The sequence below is a fragment of the Artemia franciscana genome, chromosome 12 (assembly GCF_032884065.1).
Source record: "Artemia franciscana chromosome 12, ASM3288406v1, whole genome shotgun sequence".
Classification (NCBI taxonomy): domain Eukaryota; kingdom Metazoa; phylum Arthropoda; class Branchiopoda; order Anostraca; family Artemiidae; genus Artemia; species Artemia franciscana.
Genome location: NC_088874.1, coordinates 36033987 through 36056952, shown reverse-complemented (window position 1 = coordinate 36056952; position 22966 = coordinate 36033987). Strand labels below are relative to the sequence as shown.

The 22966-nt window shown below is 35.1% G+C and overlaps 1 protein-coding gene across 1 annotated transcript in view; it reads left to right on the top strand.

The window, feature by feature from the left end:
• LOC136034059 (L-fucose kinase-like) overlaps positions 1-22966 on the top strand; it is a 43855-nt gene that overhangs the window by 9326 nt on the left and 11563 nt on the right. Inside the window, exons 3-5 of the mRNA XM_065715175.1 lie at positions 4548-4757; positions 16903-17149; positions 20309-20521. Of these exons, the coding sequence (XP_065571247.1) occupies positions 4548-4757; positions 16903-17149; positions 20309-20521 (670 nt within the window). The remainder of the gene's footprint in view (positions 1-4547; positions 4758-16902; positions 17150-20308; positions 20522-22966) is intronic.

The following is a 22966-nucleotide window of genomic DNA, read 5'->3' as shown; positions in this document are numbered from 1 at the left end:
AGAGCCACCAAGGATGGCAAAAAAAGCGCTAGTCGTATCTGTATTGATTTCAGAACTACCACGGGCATTAATTTGGAATGTCAAGAGGAATTTCAAACTTAATCAAAAGAGAATGTATGCATCCATGTTGTGAAAAAATCAACATCTTCAATATACCAAGAAAAGTTACGGAAGGGTTCAAGTTGAAACATCCGGAGAAGTTAGAGGGGTTGTTATGCAATATCCCAGGGACAACTAAGATTATTAAGTCGAACCTTTAAGGAAATGTTGATTAAGATTTCAAGCTAAATCAAACGATACCATACTGCATCCATGTTGTCAAAAGGACTTGTCTGCAATATCTCAGAAGCAGTTAAGGGTATTAAGTTTAAATTTACAGGGAATATTGGGGGTGGGGGGTATTGCACTAAATTAGAAGACACTAGGGCCACCAAGGATGGAAACGTATCTAGCCGTATTTGTATTGATATCAGAAACTACCACGGGAATTAAGTTGGAATGTCAAGGGGAATGTGAAATTCAATCAAAAGATTATGTATGCATCCAGGTTGTGAAGAAACTAACATCTTCAATATACCAAGAAAAGTTATGAAAGAGTTCAAGTTGAAACATTCGAAGAAGTGAGAGAAGTGTTATGTAATATCCCAGGGACAACTAAGATTATTAAGTTGAACCTTTAAGGAAATGTTGATTAAGATGTTAAGCTAAATCAAAAGATACCATATGCATCCAGGTGGTCAAAATAGCACGTCTGTATTATCCCAGGAATAGTTTACTGATATTAAGTTGAGGAAAAAGTAGTTACAATCGTAGTGAAAAGTAGTCACAATCGCAAGTACCATAGTAGCTGTCCTAAGTAGTTTCAGTTACAGTCACAAGTAGTTATGGTTTCAAGTAGTCACAATCGCAGTTGTCCTCAAAGTGTCAAGTAATACCCTTGACTGTTGCCTATTCAGTTGAAATTTTCAGGGCAATTTTATCCATTCATTTCATTTTACTAGCAATATAAAAGTCAAACACAATAATAAAGGACAAAAAGAGTAAAAGAAAAAGAAAACAAATACATTAGATATTTGAGCCACAAAAGCTGAGCTCGAAGGGGGTCCAGTAAATACTGCAACAATTTCAAATGCGAAAAAAAATTAATATAAAATAAAGCTATACATCAATACGTAACAGAAAGTGGCAACAGCTTACGGAAAAAGAGAAAAAAACAAAATACAGAAATCTCACTATAGTCTAAGAAAACTACGAGCAGAATTAAACAATATCACAAAAGACCTCTCACCCGAAATATCGGAGGGAAGGGAATTCCATAGCTTAGTAGCTAGATAAACTGGGGAATGCCGGTAAAAAGAAATTCGAAACATTGGAAGTTGAATAGATAGATAGGGCTTACAAAGGGAAACGGAAATATTCGAAGATGCATCTTTAAAAAAAAAAAAAACTACACAAGCTTTTAGGAAGAGAACAATGTAAAAATTTATGAGCAAGGAGGAGACATTCCTTTTACCAGGGTGTCAATTGTTTTTAATACCAGCATCATTATACAAATGAACAGAGGGTTACCTTGGGGGAAGTCCAAACACATCTTTCATAGCTTTATTCTGGAGGCGTCTTATAGGAGTTACTAGAGAAGAGCATGCCACACCCCAAACAGAACAACAATAAGAAAGTCGTGGATTCAAAAACGCTTCTTTTACCTCTTTTGGAAGAAAGGATTAAATTCTGTGGAGGACACCAACCTGGCGAGAAGGAATACCCTGGAGATAGGAAAGATGAGGCTTGTAAGAAAGGTTAAAATCCAAAAACACGCCCAAAATTTTAATTACCTGTGTTTGTGGAATAAGGATTTTATCAAAATACTATTTCAATACAGAAAGAAAGTCCACCAGGGAGTGATGACCCGCCGTAAAAATTACTGTGCCACTTTTAACAACCATATGGTTTTTGAGGCACCTTACCGACTGGTATGCAGGCAGAACCAGCACTCCAGGCTGCTGAAAGGGTTGTTTGTTATGCCAGAAAACCTGAAATTTATCCAGTTAATTTTAACCACGTCTTTTCAGTTTTCCAATTCCCCCCCTTCTGCCCCTCCAAATGTCAGCCCCCTTTCTTCCTTTTTAGACGCCCTCCTTTCTTCCTTTTTAGATGCCCTCTTGTTTATCGTCACACTGAAAATTTCCTGTAAATATGTCTTCGGTAACGACATGACCCCCTACAGCCCTTAGGACAAGGGTTGTAAACTATACAGTTTGGCTGTTGATTACATATAGGATTTTATGTTAAGAAAAGATGAAATGTTTGATCTTGTGTGTCTAAAAAGACTGAGGGTGTTCAGACGAAACTTTCAGAAAAATCTGCGGGGGTTGTTGAACAAAATCAAAACCCTCCGTGTACATACTGTTGATCAAAAGGGTATACCACCATTATCTCAAGAAATTTCAAGATATTATCGGGAAAGTGTTGAAAAGTGATTGGAGAGCAACCTGCTTACTATTGATTAACACTTTGAGATTGCAAATTAGTTCAAAGTAGGAAAAAGGTCCAATAATAGAGCCTACGGGGATGGTACAACTCCCCCCCCCCTTCACAGTCCTCTGGTTAAGGGTTGTAAATTGTGTCATTTGCTCCTTGTTTACGTCTAAGACTTATTACAAGGACTGGGGGAAATATTTGATCCTGGGCGTGTCCAAAAAGTTCAAGGATGTTGAGCAGAAAATTTGGGGAATGTTGAAGGGGGCTTTGATCTAAATCATAAGACACTATCTGCATCTAGATTGTCAAAAGAATGTAGCTGCATCATCTTAATACCGAGTCAGGGTGAGAGGCAAATTTGGCAAAAGCCCTTTTTAGGATTGTATAAAAATGATTTCATTTCACTTGTTGATAGATAAGTCTATCATCCATCCGTCCATGCATCATTCTTAGGGCAGAACTAAGGTAGATGGTCCTAGAACTAAGGGATAAAAGATCGTACTGATTTTGGGTTGAAGCCTGATGGAGAAAGCTCACTGGACTTGTATGCAAAATGGGGGACTGAATTTGGTTGGACTCCCAGGCGAAGAAGTAACCTAAGCCAAATAGGCTTGGCCGCTTGTTGTCTAAAGGACTTGAAACTCTTAGGACTATTAGTGCTACTGTAACTACTTGTCACTGCGTACACTTGTGACTCCAAATTTGAGAAGGACTACTTGCAACTGCGATAGTTAATACCTACGACTATGACTTCTTGTGACTGCGACTGCATGTACGACCAGTTGCGATTGTTACCACTTTCGACCGTGTCTGCTTGCCATTGCAACAGCAACTACTTGCGCGACTGCGAATACGACTGCTTGCAACTGCGACTACTCATGACTTCATTTACTGGCCTCTATGACTACTTTCGATTGTGTTTGCGTTTGTGTCTACTTGTGTTTGTGATTGCGACTCTGCAAGAGAATGTTAAGGGGGATGCTGTACAAAATCAAAAGACATTAGGTATATCCAGGTTGTCAAAAGGGTGTGTTTGTAATATCTGAAGGATGGTGTCTTAAGGCAGGGGTTTTGCCGAGTCATTTTAGTAAGTCTTTTGGCTCCAAACCTTCGTACAAGTTCTAAAAACATCTAACAATTGAAAAAAAAGAGATTCATGGTTACTTTGAGTTTTAATACCCCAATCATCTTTTGAAGAAATATCATTGAGTTCGAGTGTGGTCTTAGGAGTATTTAAGAATAGAATTTGAATAAAAGTTAGCTTATGAAAAAATAATATTATGTTGGATGGCAAAAAAAATTGTTATATTCTGGCACCGATTGGTATCATAGGAGAAAATTCTTGTGACTTTGTGAAGTTAGTAGTTAATCGAGTAAGTTGATGCTAAAACGTGAAGAAAAAATAACCTTAGAAATAAATTTTGTTGGATTAGCTCCTGAAAGGATCAGATGTTCAGGCCTTTTTCTTTCTTTTTTTTTTATCATTCCATAATCGATTGTTCGCAAGATTCTTGGATCGAGAATCATCAAAGATCCTTGTAGTAGTGCAATGCAAAATGTGGTAAGGGTTAGGTTTACATTAAAATTTATAGAAATAAAGTCCTGTAATTATTCAAACTCTAAACGACCAGAAATTACTATCAAAAAATAAATTAAACCCCAAAACGAAGAGAGATTTAAATAAATAACCATATCAAGCAAAAAGGTAACAGATACTGATATAGATGAATAAAAAGATCTTAAAACAAGTAAAAATTAAATTGAATATTAAAGTCAAACTTAAAACGAACAAAATTACTACAAACAGGAATTGGCTACTGCCCCCTCCCCCTAAGTATAAACCCTTTGAGGTATATTGCGTCATTTGTGCTTTACTGAAAAGAAAATATAACTAATAGTTATATTTTCGACAATGTGTTTGTCGAAGATAGTCAATCATCCTTGGACCGAATTATATTAATATAGTAAGGGTAATTCAAAAGGTCTATCATTTTTGTGAAGTTTTCGCTGTGCCACAAGATCTATTCCACACTGCTGATAAGTTTGATTAACATACTTTTTTTTTATAGCATCCCATCACTGCTAAGGGTCGAAGAATCCCCCAAAAAGTTATCAAACTTATTGAAGAAGATAGCCAAAATCCAGCTCAGTTCATTCGTTCTTTGAAAGATTTGGAGAATTACAGAGATCCTTCTTTACCTGGTGCCCTTTTTAAAGCGTGTCTGATTGGAAGCGGTTTTGTTAATCCATCTGGTCCTCTGCTTGAACTTCAACTCCAGGTTTATTAGCCTTTTTTGTGATTCCTGCCAAACAATTTTAGTTTTTTTTTCTAGGGAAACGTTTTGGATGCAACTGCAACTCCAAGTTTATTTTCTTTTTTCTGATTCCTGCCATACAGTTTTTTTTTCCTACGGGAACGTTTTGGATGCAATTGCAACTCCAGGTTTATTTGTCTTTTTTCTTACTCCTGCCATGCAATGTTTTTTTCTACGGGAACGTTTTGGGTGCAGCTGCAGCTCCAGGTTTATTTGTCTTTTTTTCTTACTCCTGCCATACAATTTTTTTTTCTACGGGAACGTTTTGGGTGCAGCTGCAGCTTCAGGTTTATTTGTCTTTTTTTCTGATTCCTGCCGTACAATATTATTTTTTTTTCTACGGGCACGTTTTGGGTGCAGCTGCAGCTCCAGGTTTATTTGTCCCTTTTCTGATTCCTGCCGTACAATTTTTTTTCTACTGGGACGTTTTGGGTGCAGCTACAATTCCAGGTTTATTTGATTTTTTTTCTTACTCCTGCCATCCATGTTTTTTCTACGGTAACGTTTTGGGTGCAGCTGCAGCTCCAGGTTTATTTGTCTTTTTTCTGATTCCTGCCATACAATTTTTTTTTCTACGGGAAAATTTCGGGTGCAACTGCATCTCCAGGTTTATTAATCTTTTTTCTGATTCCTGCCATACAATTTTTTTTTCTATGGGGACATTTTGGGTGCAACTGCATCTCCAGGTTTATTTGTCCCTTTTCTGATTCTTGCCATACAATTTGAGCTTTTTTCTTCTTTTTTTTTTACGGGAACGTGATGGGTGCAACTTCAACTCCAGGTTTATTTATCTTTTTTCTGATTCCTACCATACAGTTTTTTTTTTTACGGGAACGTTTTGGGTGTAATTGCAACTCATGGTTTATTTGTCTTTTTTCTTACTCCTGTCATACAATTTTTTTTCTACGAGAACGTTTTGGGTGCAGCTGCAACTCAGTGTTTTTTTTCTAATTCTTGCCATATGGTTTTAGTTTTTTTTTCTACGGGAACGTTTTGGGTGCAACGGCCAAAGGGGGAGGCTTAAGAAATTATTATGTGTAGCCGCCTCTTCTTGTCTTCCGGAAGATGTTCCTTCAGTAGAAAACATTAAAAAAAGTCCTTTTTCGCATCTTCTTTATACCAGTCTAAAATAAATCCTTGTCTCTTCTTACATTTTCGTACGTTGGTGCCTTTGTTCCGTTCCTATGATCTTCAATGTTTTAACCCTAGGAGATGTTATTAAACGTTTCTGTTATTTTTGCATTGCTCATACAATCGCATGTTCTTTCAATTTTTACCCCCCTCCCTCCCACCTCTCCAATAAAATTTATGAATAATCATCTTCATTATAATGCATGCTTTGCTTTAGTTAGCCAAAGGAGGCGTATATATACCTTGATGGTATATTTCACCCGTTTAGTACATTTATGCCCCCCCCCCATTCCAAAGGAAAATCTTGGTTAAGTGACTGAACTCAAACATGCCGTTTCGACTTTTGAATGAGACACAAAGCTGCTTACAAAAGAAATGGAAAGTTATTGCAATCAAGAGTATCAAAGCCGTTATTGACGGCTTTCTGTATAGCCATCAACTATTTTTATGTTGCCCATCAAAGGTTACGAGCCTCAAAAAATTTATCTGATTTTAGAAAAATGGGGGAACCACCCTTTGGAAATAAGGAGTCTCATTGAAAATCTCACAATCAGATTCAACGTGTCAGAGAATCCTGCTGTAAGGGCTCTTGAACATTTAATTCAAGAGTATTTTGCGCAATTTTTTCCAAATTTTGAATAAAATACAAAAAGTTCTATTACTTGAATGAATATTACAAAAGCCCTGATTTGGAATTACTCGGGCTTAAGATAAAGAAAAATAAGCTGCTGGATAGTTTCGGCTACTCAAAATCAGCAGTATGTCAATATTTTCGCCTGAGAGAAGCCGGTAGAAACCGGTAGAAATATACCGGTTTCTGAAAATACAGAAACCGGTAGAAAGCTAATGCGTTATTTTTGCTTTACTGAAAACCAAATATGCCTTTGAAGTATTTAGTAGATCTAACTTTGTAACTCAACAACATTTCTTAAAATCAAATATATAATTTGATGGGCATATAAATATATAATACAATTTTTTTTTTCTACGGGGACATTTTGGGTGCAACTGCATCTCCAGGTTTATTTGTCCCTTTTCTGATTCTTGCCATACAATTTGAGCTTTTTTCTTCTTTTTTTTACGGGAACGTGATGGGTGCAACTTCAACTCCAGGTTTATTTCTCTTTTTTCTGATTCCTACCATACAGTTTTTTTTTTACGGGAACGTTTTGGGTGTAATTGCAACTCATGGTTTATTTGTCTTTTTTCTTACTCCTGTCATACAATTTTTTTTTCTACGAGAACGTTTTGGGTGCAGCTGCAACTCAGTGTTTTTTTTTCTAATTCTTGCCATATGGTTTTAGTTTTTTTTTTCTACGGGAACGTTTTGGGTGCAACGGCCAAAGGGGGAGGCTTAAGAAATTATTATGTGTAGCCGCCTCTTCTTGTCTTCCGGAAGATGTTCCTTCAGTAGAAGGCTGCTTTTTCACTTTTCAATACGATGATTCGAAAGCACTATTCACTTGCTTGAACACGTCTTTTGTCAAAACAAAATCTTCAGATGCTGAAAAATGCTAAAAATAGTATACAAAAAGAATATATTTTTACTTCTTTCTTTTAAAGACAATATGTGACCAACGCAATATCAGACAAAATGCGAACAAACAGAACCTAGTAGTATTTGGATTTGACATCCAAATTTACACTGGTTTTCCAGTCATATTTGGAAAAGTGATTTTCTAGACTGCTTTTTCGGTCTAGAAATTTTTTTTTTTTTTTTTTTTTTGAAAAAAATTCTAACCCCCATCGCACTTCCTTGTGGAAGGGCCTTGAAACGGAAATCGGAGCTTAGCCAGAATCGAACCAGCTCTGCAGGAGCACCTGGAGAAAGGTGGGGAAGCCAAACAGGAAGGGTGTGTAAAAGTAAAGGATGACTGACCCCTAACCCCCATTGCACTTCCTGCTGAAGGGCCGTAAAACGGAAATCGGAACCGCTGGTTTGAACTTGAGAGTTTTGTGCCACATCATTTTGTGCGAGTATATATTATAAAATCATCAAACATTATGTTAAAGCGGAAGTTTACTTATAATGAGATTTATTGAAAGAAAAAAAAAAATAATTCGCATGCTAACCCATGGTCGGACCTTGCGCAGATACTGATATCCTGATTCACTGTCTTTAGCCGGGAATCCAGTGCATGGTTGGGGGCAAATCTTCCAACGAGGGAAGAATATTTTGAAATTGAACTAATCACTTTTGTTTTATCCAATTTCAAGGGTATATTTGATTCTGAATATAATACAGAAAATTTAAGAAACCGAGTAAGGGAGGAAACCCTACCATTTAAGATGAGTTTAATAGGCAATTAAAGTGTGTTCTCTTCCCTCTCCTTTCTATTTTTGTCCTCTTTTCTTCATTTTTCCGTTTTCTCTTCTCTTTCTTGATTTTTCCTTTTCCTTAGTTTTCAACATTGGGACCTACAAACTTTTAGTCAAGGCTTTTATACCATGACAAATCGATTGATATCATGGTTACTACATTCTCGATATTTTCGCTTCGTTTGAACTAAAATTGATGTTTTGTTGTACTAAATGGCAGAAACGGCGTTTTGCAATCACTTGATTCATTTCCTACCTGAACGGTCCTCTAAATGTTTTGTTTCCATTTCAGTGAGCTCTCTTACGATATTCTATGACTAGGGTTAATACGGTCACCTTTGGGGGAAAAAAGAAACCTCATCGGTGTTATGTGTTAAAAAAAAAAATGTGATGTTATTCTTCAAATTATCAATGGATCAACATTGGATATGCATGGAAAAACATTTGATAAATATTTAATAAACATGGATGAATAAACATTGAAACCCAAAACAAATGAAAATTAAATTGATTAATCGCATAACAAAAAAAGATGAAATATACTTCTATGGATGTATAGACAGATACCAAAACGAACAGAAGGTAAAAAAAAATAATAATAAACCATTTGTTTCAGTAAGCTCGTGCTAAGGTCATTTACATAACAGAAGAGATGTGGTTGTGGTTTGTTGTTTAAAAAAAAAAAGTAAAATCCACATGGTAAATCTTAGTCCCACACAAATATCATACATTTAGTGTTTGTTGCTAATTCCATTTCCTACGCTTGTTACCTCCCCTTTTTACCGGGGACGGTTGAGTAGAGCCCTAAACCGAAACATTCGTTCATTATTCTTCCTTTTTTCTCTGGCTAGAATTATCCTTGTCGTTCTCTTTGTTACAATTTTCTCATTTTGTTAATTTTTTCGATGTATAAATTTGAATGCCTGAACGTCTTCTTGTTGAATTAAATAAAAAAAAAATAGTTTTTTTAACTGAAAGTAAGGAGCGACATTAAAACTTAAAACGAACAGAAATTACTCCGTATATGAAATGGGTTGTCCCCTCCGCAGTCCCACGCTCTTTACGCTAAAGTTTGACTCTTTGCCACAATTCTACTTTTTGAAACAATTAAAAACTTTAGCGTAAAGAGCGTGGGACTGCGGAGGGGACAACCCATTTCATATACGGAGTAATTTCTGTTCGTTTTAAGTTTTAATGTCGCTCCTTACTTTCAGTTAAAAAAACTATTTTTTTTTAATTTAATTTCTGGACGTTTTTGAGTTAATGCATGTTTGATTTTGGCTCTCCGCAAATAAATTATTGAAATGAAATTAGTATTTTAATTTTTTTTTGGCTAAATGGCTTTCTCTTAGTTTTGATCAGACGATTTTGAGAAATAAGGGGTGGGGAAGGAGGCCTAGCTGCCCTCCAATTTTTCGGTTACTTAAAAAGGCTACTAGAACTTTTAATATTCAACGAACGTTTTTATTAGTAAAAAATATACGTAACTTAAGAATTAACTTACGTAACAAACTTTTATATTCTTGTATTTTTATTATGTGTACGAGGGGGTTTGTACCCTCGTTAATACCTCGCTCTTTACACTAAATCGTAAGTTTTGTCCCAATTTTTTTAAGAATGACCCCTGATTCAAAAAGGCCGTAGAATAAATAGTTGAAATCACTAAAAATATTTTAGCATAAAGAGCGAGGTATTTATCTCCTCCTAAATACCTCGCTCTTTATGCTAAAGTATTTTTAGAACCCCTCATATGCGTAATAATCTCTGTTCGTTTTAAATTTCAATGCTATTCCTTACTTTCATTTGAAAAAACTTTTTCATGTTTATTTTTTCATTGTTTTTTTATAGTAATGCTAGAAAATCCTGCGCCCTTTTCATTGAATTTTTCTTCCCCCATGACATATTCCTCAAAGAAAAGATCCTCCCACAAAGCCCTCTCCCATCAACCCCACCCCCCAAACCACAAAATCCCCATGAAAACGTCTGTACACTTCCCAATAACCATTACTATATGTAAACATTGGTCAAAGTTTGTAACTTGCAGCCCCTCCCTCAGGGATTGTGGGGGAGTAAGTCATTCCCAAAGACATAGTTATTATGGTTTTCGACTATGCTGAACAAAATGGCTATCTTAAAATTTTAATCTGTTGACTTTTGGAAAAAAATGAGCATGGGAGGGGGCCTATTTGCCCTCCAATTTTTTTGGTCACTTAAAAAGGACACTAGAACTTTTCATTTCCGTTAGAATGAGCCCTCTCGTGACATTCTAGGACCACTTGGTCGATAAGATGACCCCTGGGAAAAAAAAAAAAACAAATAAACACGCACCCGTGATTTGTCTTCTGGCAAGAAATACAAAATTCCACATTTTTTAGATAGGAGCTTGAAATTTTTGCTATAGAGTTCTCTGATATACCGAATGCGATAGTGTGATTTTCGTTAAGATTCTATGACTTTTAGGGGATGTTTCCCCCTTTTTTCCAAAATAGGACAAATTTTCTCAGGCTCGTAACTTTTGATGACAAAGACTAAATTAATTGAAACTTATATATTTAGAATCAGCGTAAAAATTCGATTCTTTTGATGTATCTTTTAGCAACAAAATTCCGTTTTTTATAATTTCGTTTACTATTGAGCCGGGTCACCCCTTTCTACAGTTCCTTACCACGAACTGTTTGAAAAGAAAATAATTCGGTATTTTGGGGCTTCTGACATTATTACTCCTTTGCGGAAGTTAGGCTCAAAATTGAAAAAGGATTATATTTTTTCTCTGGGCCCCTTCCACCTCTTAGTTCGTTTATTTTCCCGTTAGTTTTCACCTGTTTTCGCTTTATAGTTGTGTTATCTCTTAGCAGTTCTTTCGTTAGTTGAGTTATGGTTGTGGTATATATGTTTTATCGCTCGTATAGTTGTGTTATTTTCAAATTATACTCCATAATAGAGAGGCTCCGAACACCCAGCATTGTATGTTAAGCTCTTGATTTGACGTTTTTTTCTAACGTGACCACATTCGTCCTGCGCCCTTTTCATTGAATTTTTTCCCCCATGGCATATTTCTCCAAGGAAAGATCCTCCCACATAGCCCCCTCCCTCAACCCTACCCCCAAAACCAAAAAAAATCCCCCTGAAAACGTCTGTACACTTCCCAATAACCATTATTATATGTAAACACTGGTTGAAGTTTGTAACTTGCAACCCCTCCCCCAGGGACTGTGGGGGAGTAAGTCATCCCCAAAAACATAGTTATTATGATTTTCGACTATGCTAAAGAAAATGGCTATCTCAAAATTTTGATCCGTTGACTTTGGGAAAAAAATGAGCGTGGGAGGGGGCCTAGATGCCCTCCAATTTTTTTGGTCACTTAAAAAGGGCACTAGAACTTTTCATTTCCGTTAGAATGAGCCCTCTTGCGATATTCTAGGACCACTTGGTCGATACGATGACCCCTGGGAAAAAAAAAAAAAAAAAAAAAACAAACAAACAAATAAACACGCACCCGTGATTTGTCTTCTGGCAAAAAATGCAAAATTCCACATTTTTGTAGATAGGAGCTTGAAACTTCTACAGTAGGGTTCTCTGATACGCTGAATCTGATGGTGTCATTTTCGTTAAGATCCTACGACTTTTAGGGGGTGTTTCCTCCTATTTTCCTAGATAAGGCAAATTTTCTCAGGCTCGTAACTTTTGATGGCTAAGACTAAACTCAATGAAACTTATATATTTAAAATCAGCATTAAAATGCGATTCTTTTGATGTAGCCCTTGATATCAAAATTCAATTTTTTAGAGTTTTGGTTCCTATTGAGCCGGATCGCTCCTTACTACAGTTCGTTACCACGAACTGTTTGATTTGCAGATAAACTATTTAAACGTAAAGTTTTTGCCGAATAATTTTGGAACTATGAAAAATGTAAATTACTATTAATATTTTTAGCAAAAAAGAATGAAACTTGATGTGACGATAAAAATATGCGAAAGTCCTGGCCTAAAACGCTAGCGAATGTATTACATATATATATATATATATATATATATATATATATATATATATATATATATATATATATATATATATATATATATATATATATATATACTACTACTACTACTACTACTACTACTACTAATAACTCACTGCAGCACCAAGCCGCCTGAGGCCAACACAGCTACGCACGCTCCTCCTCCAGCCTAATCTATTTAAAGCCTCCCTCTTTACACCCTCCCAGGAAGTTCCCATTTCCTTTAAATCCTTATTTATGACATCCTCCCAACCCAGACAAGGACGACCTGCTTTCCGTGTAGCCCCAGACGGTTGGCCAAAAAGGACAATCTTCGGTAATCTGTCATCCTTCATCCGTAGAACGTGGCCTAGCCATCTCAACCTTTCTTTCATTATAGCCCCAGAAAGCGGGATTGAACCACACTTTTCGTACAACCTACTGTTTGAAATACGGTCAGTCAGCCGGGTACCCAGAACAATCCGTAGGCAATTTCTCTGGAAAACATCTAGTAAATTTTCATCTGCTTTTCGGAGTGTCCATGCTTCAGAGCCATATTTGACCACTGTCATCACTGTAGCTTCCAATATTCTAATCTTGGTTTGTAGGCTTATCTTTCTATTCTTCCAAACTTTTTTTAACTGTGAAAAAACACCCTGAGCTTTAGCTATTCTACTTTTAACATCTTCACTGCTCCCACCATCTTTACTAATAATACTACCAAGGTAACTGAAGCTCCCAACCTGATCAATCTTTTCGTTACCTAAGGTCACCTGTTCATCTTCACTTATTCCTAACCTTAGTGACTTAGTCTTCTTAACATTAATTTTCAAGCCTATTTTAGCACCCTGAACTCGTAAAACCTCTAAAAATTCATTCATTTTGCTCACACTTTCATCTAATATGCTTAAATCATCAGCATAATCTAAGTCCAGGAGCGTTCTTCCTCCCCATTTGATTCCATGGTCTCCAATTGCCTTTCCTGTGCTCCTTAAGACGAAGTCCATCAAAATGATCCATATAAAGGGGGATAGAACACAACCCTGCTTAACTCCTGATTTAATACAAAACCAGTTGCTAACCTCATTTCCTACCTTAACCGCAGCAGTATTATTCTCGTACATAGTGCAAATCACTTTAATGTATTTTTCTGGTATACCATATAACGATAAGACCTTTGTTAACGCTGTTCTATCAACAGAATCGAAAGCTTGCTCATAATCGATAAAACTAAGGACCAAAGGTGTTTGACAACGAAGGGACTTCTCAATTTTTAACCTAAGAGTGAAAACATGGTCGACACATCCTCTACCTTTTCTAAAACCGCATTGTTCTTCCCTTAAAACTTTGTCTACAGCATGTCTCAGTCTAAAAGGTATCATATTACTCAGTAATTTGCTACCTACAGAGACCAGACTAATGCCTCGATAATTCCGACATTCACTCTTGTCACCTTTCTTATACAGTGGTTTAATTAAGGTTTTCCTAAAATCATTGGGTACTTCCCCTTTTTCAAAAATCATGCAAGGCCGAGACCGAGTCCATTGATTTTTGTATTAAAATCAACTTAGGGGACTGTGATGAACGAGTTAAGAGCCATGGCTAATTTGAGAAAAAGCCAAGACAGATAGTCTGAATTGAGGCAAAGCTATCATAAGCTTTTTTCAGAATTGCATAAAAATAATGTCATTTTACTCTAGTGTTTCATGCGAGGGACAAAAGTAATTAAAAATTATAAAAATTGTAATATTATAAAAATTATAATATTAAAAAGTAATTAAAAAGTAATTACAAAAGTAATTAAAAATTAGTTGACCAACAAGTCGCCAGAGCTCGCAAGCATACAAGCGTCGAAAGCATAATGGGGACCGCTCGCCTAGAGTCTCAGGCGATCAACCCAATTCATTAGATCTGACAGTTGCATTGAAAAATTAGAAGAAATACTTTTTAAAAATTTTAATATTAAAATAAATAACAATGATAAAAAGTTCCCTTTCCTATATTGGACTGTAAAATTTCATAAGAATCCCCCTAAACCACGGTTTATTGCTGGAGCAGCTAAATGTCCAACCCGCATTGCTGCTACTGACCTCTCTTTAATTTTAAAGCCAAATTGTAAATAAACTTAAAACCTATTGTTCTGGTATTAAAAAGTTTTCGAATTTTAATCCATATTGGAGTGTTAATAATTCACTGCAGGTGATAGAGTCTTTAACAATGGTTTCAGCTAAAAGAATTGAGTCTTTCGATTTTGTGACAATGTATACTAATTTATCACTTAATGTAGTGTTAGATAATTTAAAAACTGTTATCAAGAAATCTTTCCTCTTATTTAGTAAAAGGTTCTTAAAAATAGACACTTATAATAAAAAAGCTATATGGACAAATTGCTTTAATACCACAGTTAACTTGAGATGTTACAGCTTGGATATGATTTTTGAGTTATTAGAATTTGTTTTATACAATACTTATATAAGATTTGGTGGTGATTTGTACAAGCAAATCGTGGGAATTCCCATGGGGGGGGGAATGCCAGCCCATTTATAGCTGACTTGTTTTTAAGTCAACTAGAATATAAATATATGATGGATAAGAATAATCCAAATAATTTAAAACATGTTTTGTCAAATAATAAAAGATATTTGGATGATATTTTGGTCTTAAATTGTAAGGATTTCATTGATATTTCTAAAAATATATATCCATCAGAGCTTACTCTTGAACCTAGTCATGGCGCTGGTCATGAAGATCATTTCTTAGATTTAAATGTTAATATTTGTGATAATAATAAATTAAGTTTTAAAATATATAATAAAACGGATGATTTTGATTTTGAAGTGATTAGTTTCCCATTCCCTGAAAGTAATATACACTCAAATATCACATATTCTGCGTTTTTCTCACAGTTACTTCGTTATGCAAGGATTTGTATTAATTATATTGATTTTAAAAATAGATGTAAAATCTTAAGCCAAAAATTAATATCAAGAGGTTTTTCTGCAAATAAATTAACTTGGCAATTTAAAAAATTTAGTTTCCATTATAACGAACTTTTAAATAAATATCAAAAGAATTATCTGGAAATACTTAAAGAAATTTTCAACTAATTTCGGAGGTTCGACAAATGATGATGCAGCGCCATTTATTTTGAATTGTGTTTCTAATAGAGCGGATTTAAAAAAAAAATAGCCACATGGTAAAGATGAATTCTATAATTGTTTAGTTCATTATTTTTTTTTTTTTTTTGCAATGAGTTAATATTTGTGATTTGGTAAATTTTATCATATTTAGTTTACCTATTGTTGCTAAAAAGAGGGATATATTAACAGGATAAGCTTGTTTTGGTGTTACTTGGTTGTTTTACATTTGCTTTTTTTTCATAGGCATGTATTTTGGGGGTGATACCTGACACGGGGATGCCATGGATATTCTGTGGTAGCCACAACACTTGGCTGGGTAGAGAATTTAAAGTGGCGAAACCCTATAGGCCAGTGTATTCTCCTGATGAGCCCTTGTGTTGGGTTGTTGCCTCTGAATTATTTGTCTTTATTATTTTTCTATTGTTTGGTAAATGACGACTTAAACTTATTGACGACATGACTGCCTGTCCATGGATTATTCTTTATGGTTGATTGTGTTTGGCTATGCTGTTTGACCTATGTGATTGTATGGATGAGTAGGGTTAAGGCCTCATTCAAGTGCTGGTCTATATTAATCACTAATTTAGGAAAACTGTCTTCCTTTTCTCCTTCTGTCTCTTCTTCTTTTTTTTTCTTTTTTTTTATGTGTTTGTGCTGTTGCATTGGGGATTTCTCTTTTCATGATATATATATATATATATATATATATATATATATATATATATATATATATATATATATATATATATATATATATATATATGTATATATATATATCGTGGTTGTAGTAGTAGCTCCAGCCTAGTAGAGGGCGAACTTTGGCCCGTAGTAACCCAAAATTAATTATGTTGGAGAAAAATCGGATTGAAACGAAAAATACACCGTCGAAAATTACATGAAATTTACAGTCCCTGGCTTGAACAGCAAGAAACATCTCTTCTTTTGCATGGGTAGCACTGATTTGTTCTGTTTTTTTTTATTTTTCGTTTTTTTTGTACTGCTAGTTGGGCACTGGAATTTTATTGAGAACTTTTTAACGTCTCATTTAAGTGAATTGCTACATCTACTTGCTTTTCTAATTTATTAAAGATAATATTCAAAATAAAATCAATTTTTCGATAGAAAAAACTGCATCTTTGTACGCAATTTGATGGATCGCTTCTTAACGTAATTCTTCATTATATCCATCCAAGAAACCGCCAAAGGCTTTTTCCTCTATGGAGATTAAGTTTGTACAAGAACATGCCGGAAAAGTGAAAAAAAATCATAAAAAAAAACAACACTAATATCCCCATTTTACAACATTTTTAATGGCAAAATTCTTTTTAAGAAAAAAGCCAAACATTTCCATGAAGCCATATTATCCAGAAAATGTGTTATGTATTTTTTGAGAAATGTATGTTTTTTGTGTAGGTACTATTTGCATTGAAAAATAAGTTAAATTCAGCCAGCTAAAAACTTGTAAAATTTATACAGAATACCTGATTAAAGCATAAAGTATTTCCAACCTCTATTGTTATAGAGCACTGGAATCGAGATCCGGACATGTTCAGAGTTACCCCATGGCTCTGGGCTAGGGACAAGCAGTATTTTGGCATCATGCATAATCGCTGTTTTGTGGAAGTTAAAAAATAGCAAGATTACAATTGAAAATGAAAAACTGTTCCATACTGTGCTTAAAACAGAAGAGTTGCTTACAACTGGAGGTGGCTGGCAAGACCAAGTAGGAGGAGTTGTTGGTGGTGTCAAAATTGGAAGGTGTAGTAATGGTTAGTTGAATCATAAACATGTAAACTTAGATTATTCTGAGTAACTATAACCCAATCCGACAGAATGTCATTTCAGCATTAGTGCAGCTGGCGGATAAGGAGGGTTCACGCATACTGGTTTATCTTAGGGTGAAATTTAGAATACTTCTATTTCTTAAATATGGAAACATTAACGTAATTTTCCTAGAATATTAGCTATTCGAAAATAATTAATTGCTATGAATAATCAATTTTCAATTATTTTTTCAAGGGGTTGATTTTACCCCTTTTGAATGGAACATGGAATAGTTGTGGGGAAAGTCAAGTCATGGCTAATTGTAGAAAAAAGCCAAAACAGATAGTGCAATTAAGTGGGCATCAAGTCAAGGTTAATTTTACCCCTTTGATTGCCGTTGTTACTGTCTCCCACTTAGGCTACACCTCTCATGATGGATGTCACTACACAATGCCGAACTAGAGTCAACCTTGTTGGAGGGTATCCCCGGGGTTGACACACGCTGGTTGACAGTAGTTGACTTGAAAATTTTCAACTATACTTGAAAATTTTCCTCTCATGCATGTCACTTCACAAAGCCGAACTAGAGTCAACATGTTGCCGATTCTTTATTAAATCATGTCAGAAATACTGATGTTAAGACACAATTTTTACAAGTATCAAGTGGCTTTATGGAGATAATCAATACTTAATAACACCACCTATTATTTTCCTGGGTGTACAATTTTTCTTTGAACAGGATGATTTGAAAATAATTTACATCCATATGATTACATAGACAATCCATTAAAAAAAAGAAAATAAATATAAATATAAGAACGATTCTCGAATCTAATGTCGAATCCAGCTTTTTTAATGAGTGATTCTTTTAACAAATCCATCTTATTGTACCTATTATTTAGTACCTAAATAACATTTATTTAGTACTGAATGCATTTTGATAAAACAATTCAGTAAATAAGAGATTCGGGAAAATAATTAAACTCTTAAGCAGTACTTAAAAAGACAATAAGCAGAAATGAATCCATCAGTTCGAGAAATAAAAAGGTGTTTGAATTCTTGTACACTTGTGATGTTATGCTGAACACCAAAAAAATTAATTTTTTAAACTTAAATAATAAGCTTTTAAGTGAATCTATTGATCTATACTAACACCCCCTTATGAATGCATATTCAAATTGTGTGCTTTCCGCATAATTATTCTAAGAAAAATTTCTCATTTAAAGTATATTTTTTGTATCATAGCTTGGAGTGTCAGGTGAATTAGAATTGCCCGATTTTCCTGCTAGTCCTTTACCCAGTTCACTATATGTGAATTTATACAGTAAAGTCAAACTCAGTAATTTTTAGCTACTACATTATCGGCGCGTACAAAGAGGATGCGCGTACAAATGGCATGTACAAACAACTCCTCCCATTTAATCAGCTGTCCAGTTTATATGACCCTGAAACATGTATTTTGGCAGAAAATTTCTTAAAATATCTTTGAAACCAACTTTATAATTTCTAAAAACATCTATTAATAACATTAAACTATTGATTACCGATTTTTATATATGTATTGAAAAAATTAATTTAAAAGTAGATTATTTAATATCGTGTTCAAGAGACATCTGATTTGTATACCCATAAAAAAATCTAATGTCGCTTATGTTTCTACTTGTTTAAATATCCTCCGGAGCACTTGCGTCTCTGTCCGGCTTTATCTGATGGTTGAGATAGTGAATGATTGTATTGTCTAAATTTATATATGTTGACCTAGGTTTAGGCTCTTGTATCTGGCAATCCAGGAATAAACTGCTGGATTTGACGGAAGATTCCCATCGAGGTACGCTCCGGAAAGAGCAGCGTTGAATGAAGCAGTTATTCAAATGTTCTATCATAGATGTTTCCTCCTTCAGTTAATCGAAGAAAGTTGTACGCCCACATTTTCTTCATAGTTCTCCTTTAAAACAATAATTCAAAAGAGCTCAAATTGAGATGGAAATCTAATAGAACACAATAAAAATGCATCGTGCTAAATGGAAGTTCCTGAGGTACAGCTTTTACCCTAATAGTACAATTTGACCTTTTGATAGATTCATGGGAAGGCGTAGAGAGGGAGGCTTTTAATAGGTTGGAATGGAAGAGGGTTGCACGTAGCTGTATTGGCCTCAGGTGGCTTTGGGCTGTAGTGACTAGCAATTGCATTGGCTCGTGCCCCTTCTATTTGGGACTTTTCTATTTAGGAATAAGGCCGATTAACACCTATGTATGGAAAAGTATTTTTCCGCGCTGGTATTTTCAGATAAATAATTATCTCAGCTTCTCAGAAACTGATATAATTTCTTGAGATTAACCTTGTCTGTATCTTAATGTCTGTTGTAGTGAACTGTCAGTAATCGGTGACTTGGCCCAATTGTAATAAAAACTCTGAAAACCAGGATTTTAATAACAATAGATACATCAAAAGTGTTGAGTTTTTATGGTGATTTCAAATATGTGAAATTCAGTAAGTTTAACATTAACTATCAAAAGCTCTGACTCTTGAAAAGATTTGACCAATTTTCGAAATAGGGTTGAAACACCCCCAAGAGTCAAGCGATCCCAAAGAGTCATAATCATGCCGTCAGATTAAGCGTATCAAAAAACTCTACCTTGAGGTTTCAAGCTCCTATCTTGAAAAATACGGAATTTTGTAAGTTTTGGCAGAAGAAAGTTTATTAGTTTCAGAAGTTTATTTTATTTTTTTTTTCCGGGGTGATTGTATTGAACCATGATCCTAAAAGATTGGAAGAGTTGAACGGAAAAAAATCTACTACCCTTTCTATACCTTTCTAAACCCTTTCTCTACCTTTTCTATAAGTGACCATAACGTTTGGAGGGCAACTAGCCCTCCAACTTTTTCCCCAAATGCATCCAATCAAAATAGAAAGACGGCCGTGTGATTCAACATAGTTAAAGGGTCAAGTAACTAGGCCTCTGGAGATGATATTACTCTCCTTAGTCACTAAGGAAAGACTGTAAGTTACGCAACTCTGTATATTTCTATAGACAGAATTTTTGGTGTGGCTGGGGGGGGGGTGCTAATGCACATAGGCACCACCAGAAAGAACACCCTTTTAATGAAACTTAATGAATTTCGAGCTATTGAGGTTATCTGATTAAGCAATTTTCACTTCTAGGCTCATCTTTTAGAATCACTTACGAAAAAATTGATTCAAATATCAGCCTTTTGAATGAAAATTTGAAGCTTATTTACACAGGGAAAACGCGACTGGCAAAAAACCTTCTTGAAACAGTTCTACAAAATTGGCAGAATGGAGAACCGGAAGTTACCAGCGCTTTGGAAGAGCTTCGTTTAGGTTCTGTCGAGTGCGTACGAGCCCTGCAAACTGGTAGGTTGTCCCATTCAGAACAAAACTTCCTTGATTAGGTTCTTTTCATACACTTGCGCGTTTGTTTTAATGTTTATTTGGTTTTATTATCTTTAGTTTTGCTGAGCAGTCTTAGTCGAGTGGTTAGCGTGCTAGACTTGAAATCTTGCGATCTGGGGTTCAAGTTGTAGTGTTGCTGGTTATTTGGTTTCTCATTGGGGATCAAAGTTGTGAATCTGTAAGCTCAGCCAGAGTTGAATCAGGTCTAAATGGGTGCCTGGAGAAATCTAAGGGAGAAAACACTTGAAGTGTCTGAGGATTTGCCCCCAACCGCTTATTGCACTCCCGGCCGAAGGCAGAGAATCAGTAGATCGGTACCTGATCTGCGCAGACCACTTGTCAGCATGCAAAAAACTTTTTTTTGTCACTGAGAAGGTTTCCTTTTATGTACTTTTTTCTGTTTCGTCTTTTGTGTTAATTACATTAAAAAAACCAAGTATTTTTTAACTGAAAGTAAGGAGTGACATTAAAACTTAAACGAACAGAAATTATTCCGTATATGAAAGGGGCGGTCCCTTCTCAACGCCCCGCTCTTTACGCTAAAGTTGTTATTGTTTTAAAAAGTAGTGTTGTGAGAAAGAGTCAGCGTAAAGAGCGGGGCGTTGAGGAGGGGATAGCCCCTTTCATATACGGAATAATTTCTGTTTGTTTAAAGTTTTAATGTTGCTTCTTACTTTCACTTGGTTTTTTGTTTTTTTCACTTGTTTTTTTTTTAATTTCGCAACGTTTTCGAATTACTGCAGCGTTTGATTTTGGTTCACTGTACATGAATAATTAAAACGAAATCGGTATATTACTTTTGCTTTTTGTGGCTAAATGGCTATCTGAAAGTTTTGATCGGACGATTTTAAGAAAAGAGGGCGGTGGAGGGGACCTAGTTGCCTTCCAATTTTTTTGGTTACTTAACTTAAAAAGGTCACTAGAACTTTTATTTTTATTTACGAAACTTTTTATTAGTAGATATATATATATATATATATATATATATATATATATATATATATATATATATATATATATATATATATATATATATATATATATATATATACTCGTAACTTACAAATTAACTTACGTAATGAACACCTAAATTCGCATTTTTTATTACCTATATGAGGGAGTTCGCCCCCTCGTCAATACCTTGCTCTTTCCTCTAAAGTTCAAATTTTGTTCCAGCTCTTTAAGAATGACCCCTGAATCACAAAGGTCGTTTAATTAGAATAAATAGCTTTTATGGAATTACTAAAACTACTTTAGAGTAAAGAGCGAGGTATTGAGGAGGGGTCGAACCCCCTCATATACGTGATAGTTTCTATTCGTTTTAAGTCTAAATGTTGCTCCTTACTTTCAGTTGAAAAAAACTTGTTTTTTATTTAATTTTGCATTTTTTTAAATAATGCTGGAAAATTCATGGAAATTCTCTACCTCCATGAAAAGATCCTTTCACGTAACCTCCCCCCTTCGGCTCCCCCCCCCCCACCACCAGAAAAAGTCCTCCATGAAAACGCCCAATAACCAATACTATATGTAAACAATAGGCAAAGTTCATAACTTGCAGCCCTTCCCCCAGGGACTGTAAGGGATTAAGTCGTCCTGAAGGACATAATTATTAGATTTTTTGACTATGCTGAACAAAATGGTTATCTCAAAATTTTGATCCGGTAAAACAATGAGCGTGGGAGGGGGCCTCGTTGCCCTCTATTTTTGTCACTTAAAATTGCACTGGAACTTTTAATCTACGTTAGAATGAGCCCTCTCACAACAGTCTTGGACCACTAGATCGATAGGATTACCCCTGGGAAAAAAACAAATAAACACGCATCCGTGATCTTTCTTCAGGCAAAAAAAAATACAAAATTCCACATTTTTTAAGATAGAAGCTTGAAACCTCGACAGTAGGGGGTCCTCTGATACGGTAAATCTGATGATGTTATTTTTATTTACATTCTATGACTTTTAGCGGGTGTTTTCCCCTTTTTCGAAAATATTGCAAATTTTATCAGGCTCGTAACTTTTGATGGGTAAGATTAAACTTGATAAAACTTATATATTTAAAATTAACATAAAAATTCGATTCTTTTGATGTATATATTGGTATCAAAATTTTGTTTTTTGGAGTTTCGTTTGCTATTGAGCCGGATCACTCCTTACTACAGCTCGTTGCTACAAACAGTATGATTCGCTGATTTTGTTATATAGGGCTTCACATCAGACACCTGTGTATGAATTTTTTCTACAAAGAAGAGCCGAGACATCTGGGGAAATTTGAGAGGGAGAGAGAGAGTCCCTGTGTCAGAAATTAATTATTATTATATGAAATTTGTTGTTTTAGTGAAATATTTTTATATGACAGCATTTGAAACTGTTTTTCTTTAACGTAACATATATTTCGTTAAGAGAGCTTAT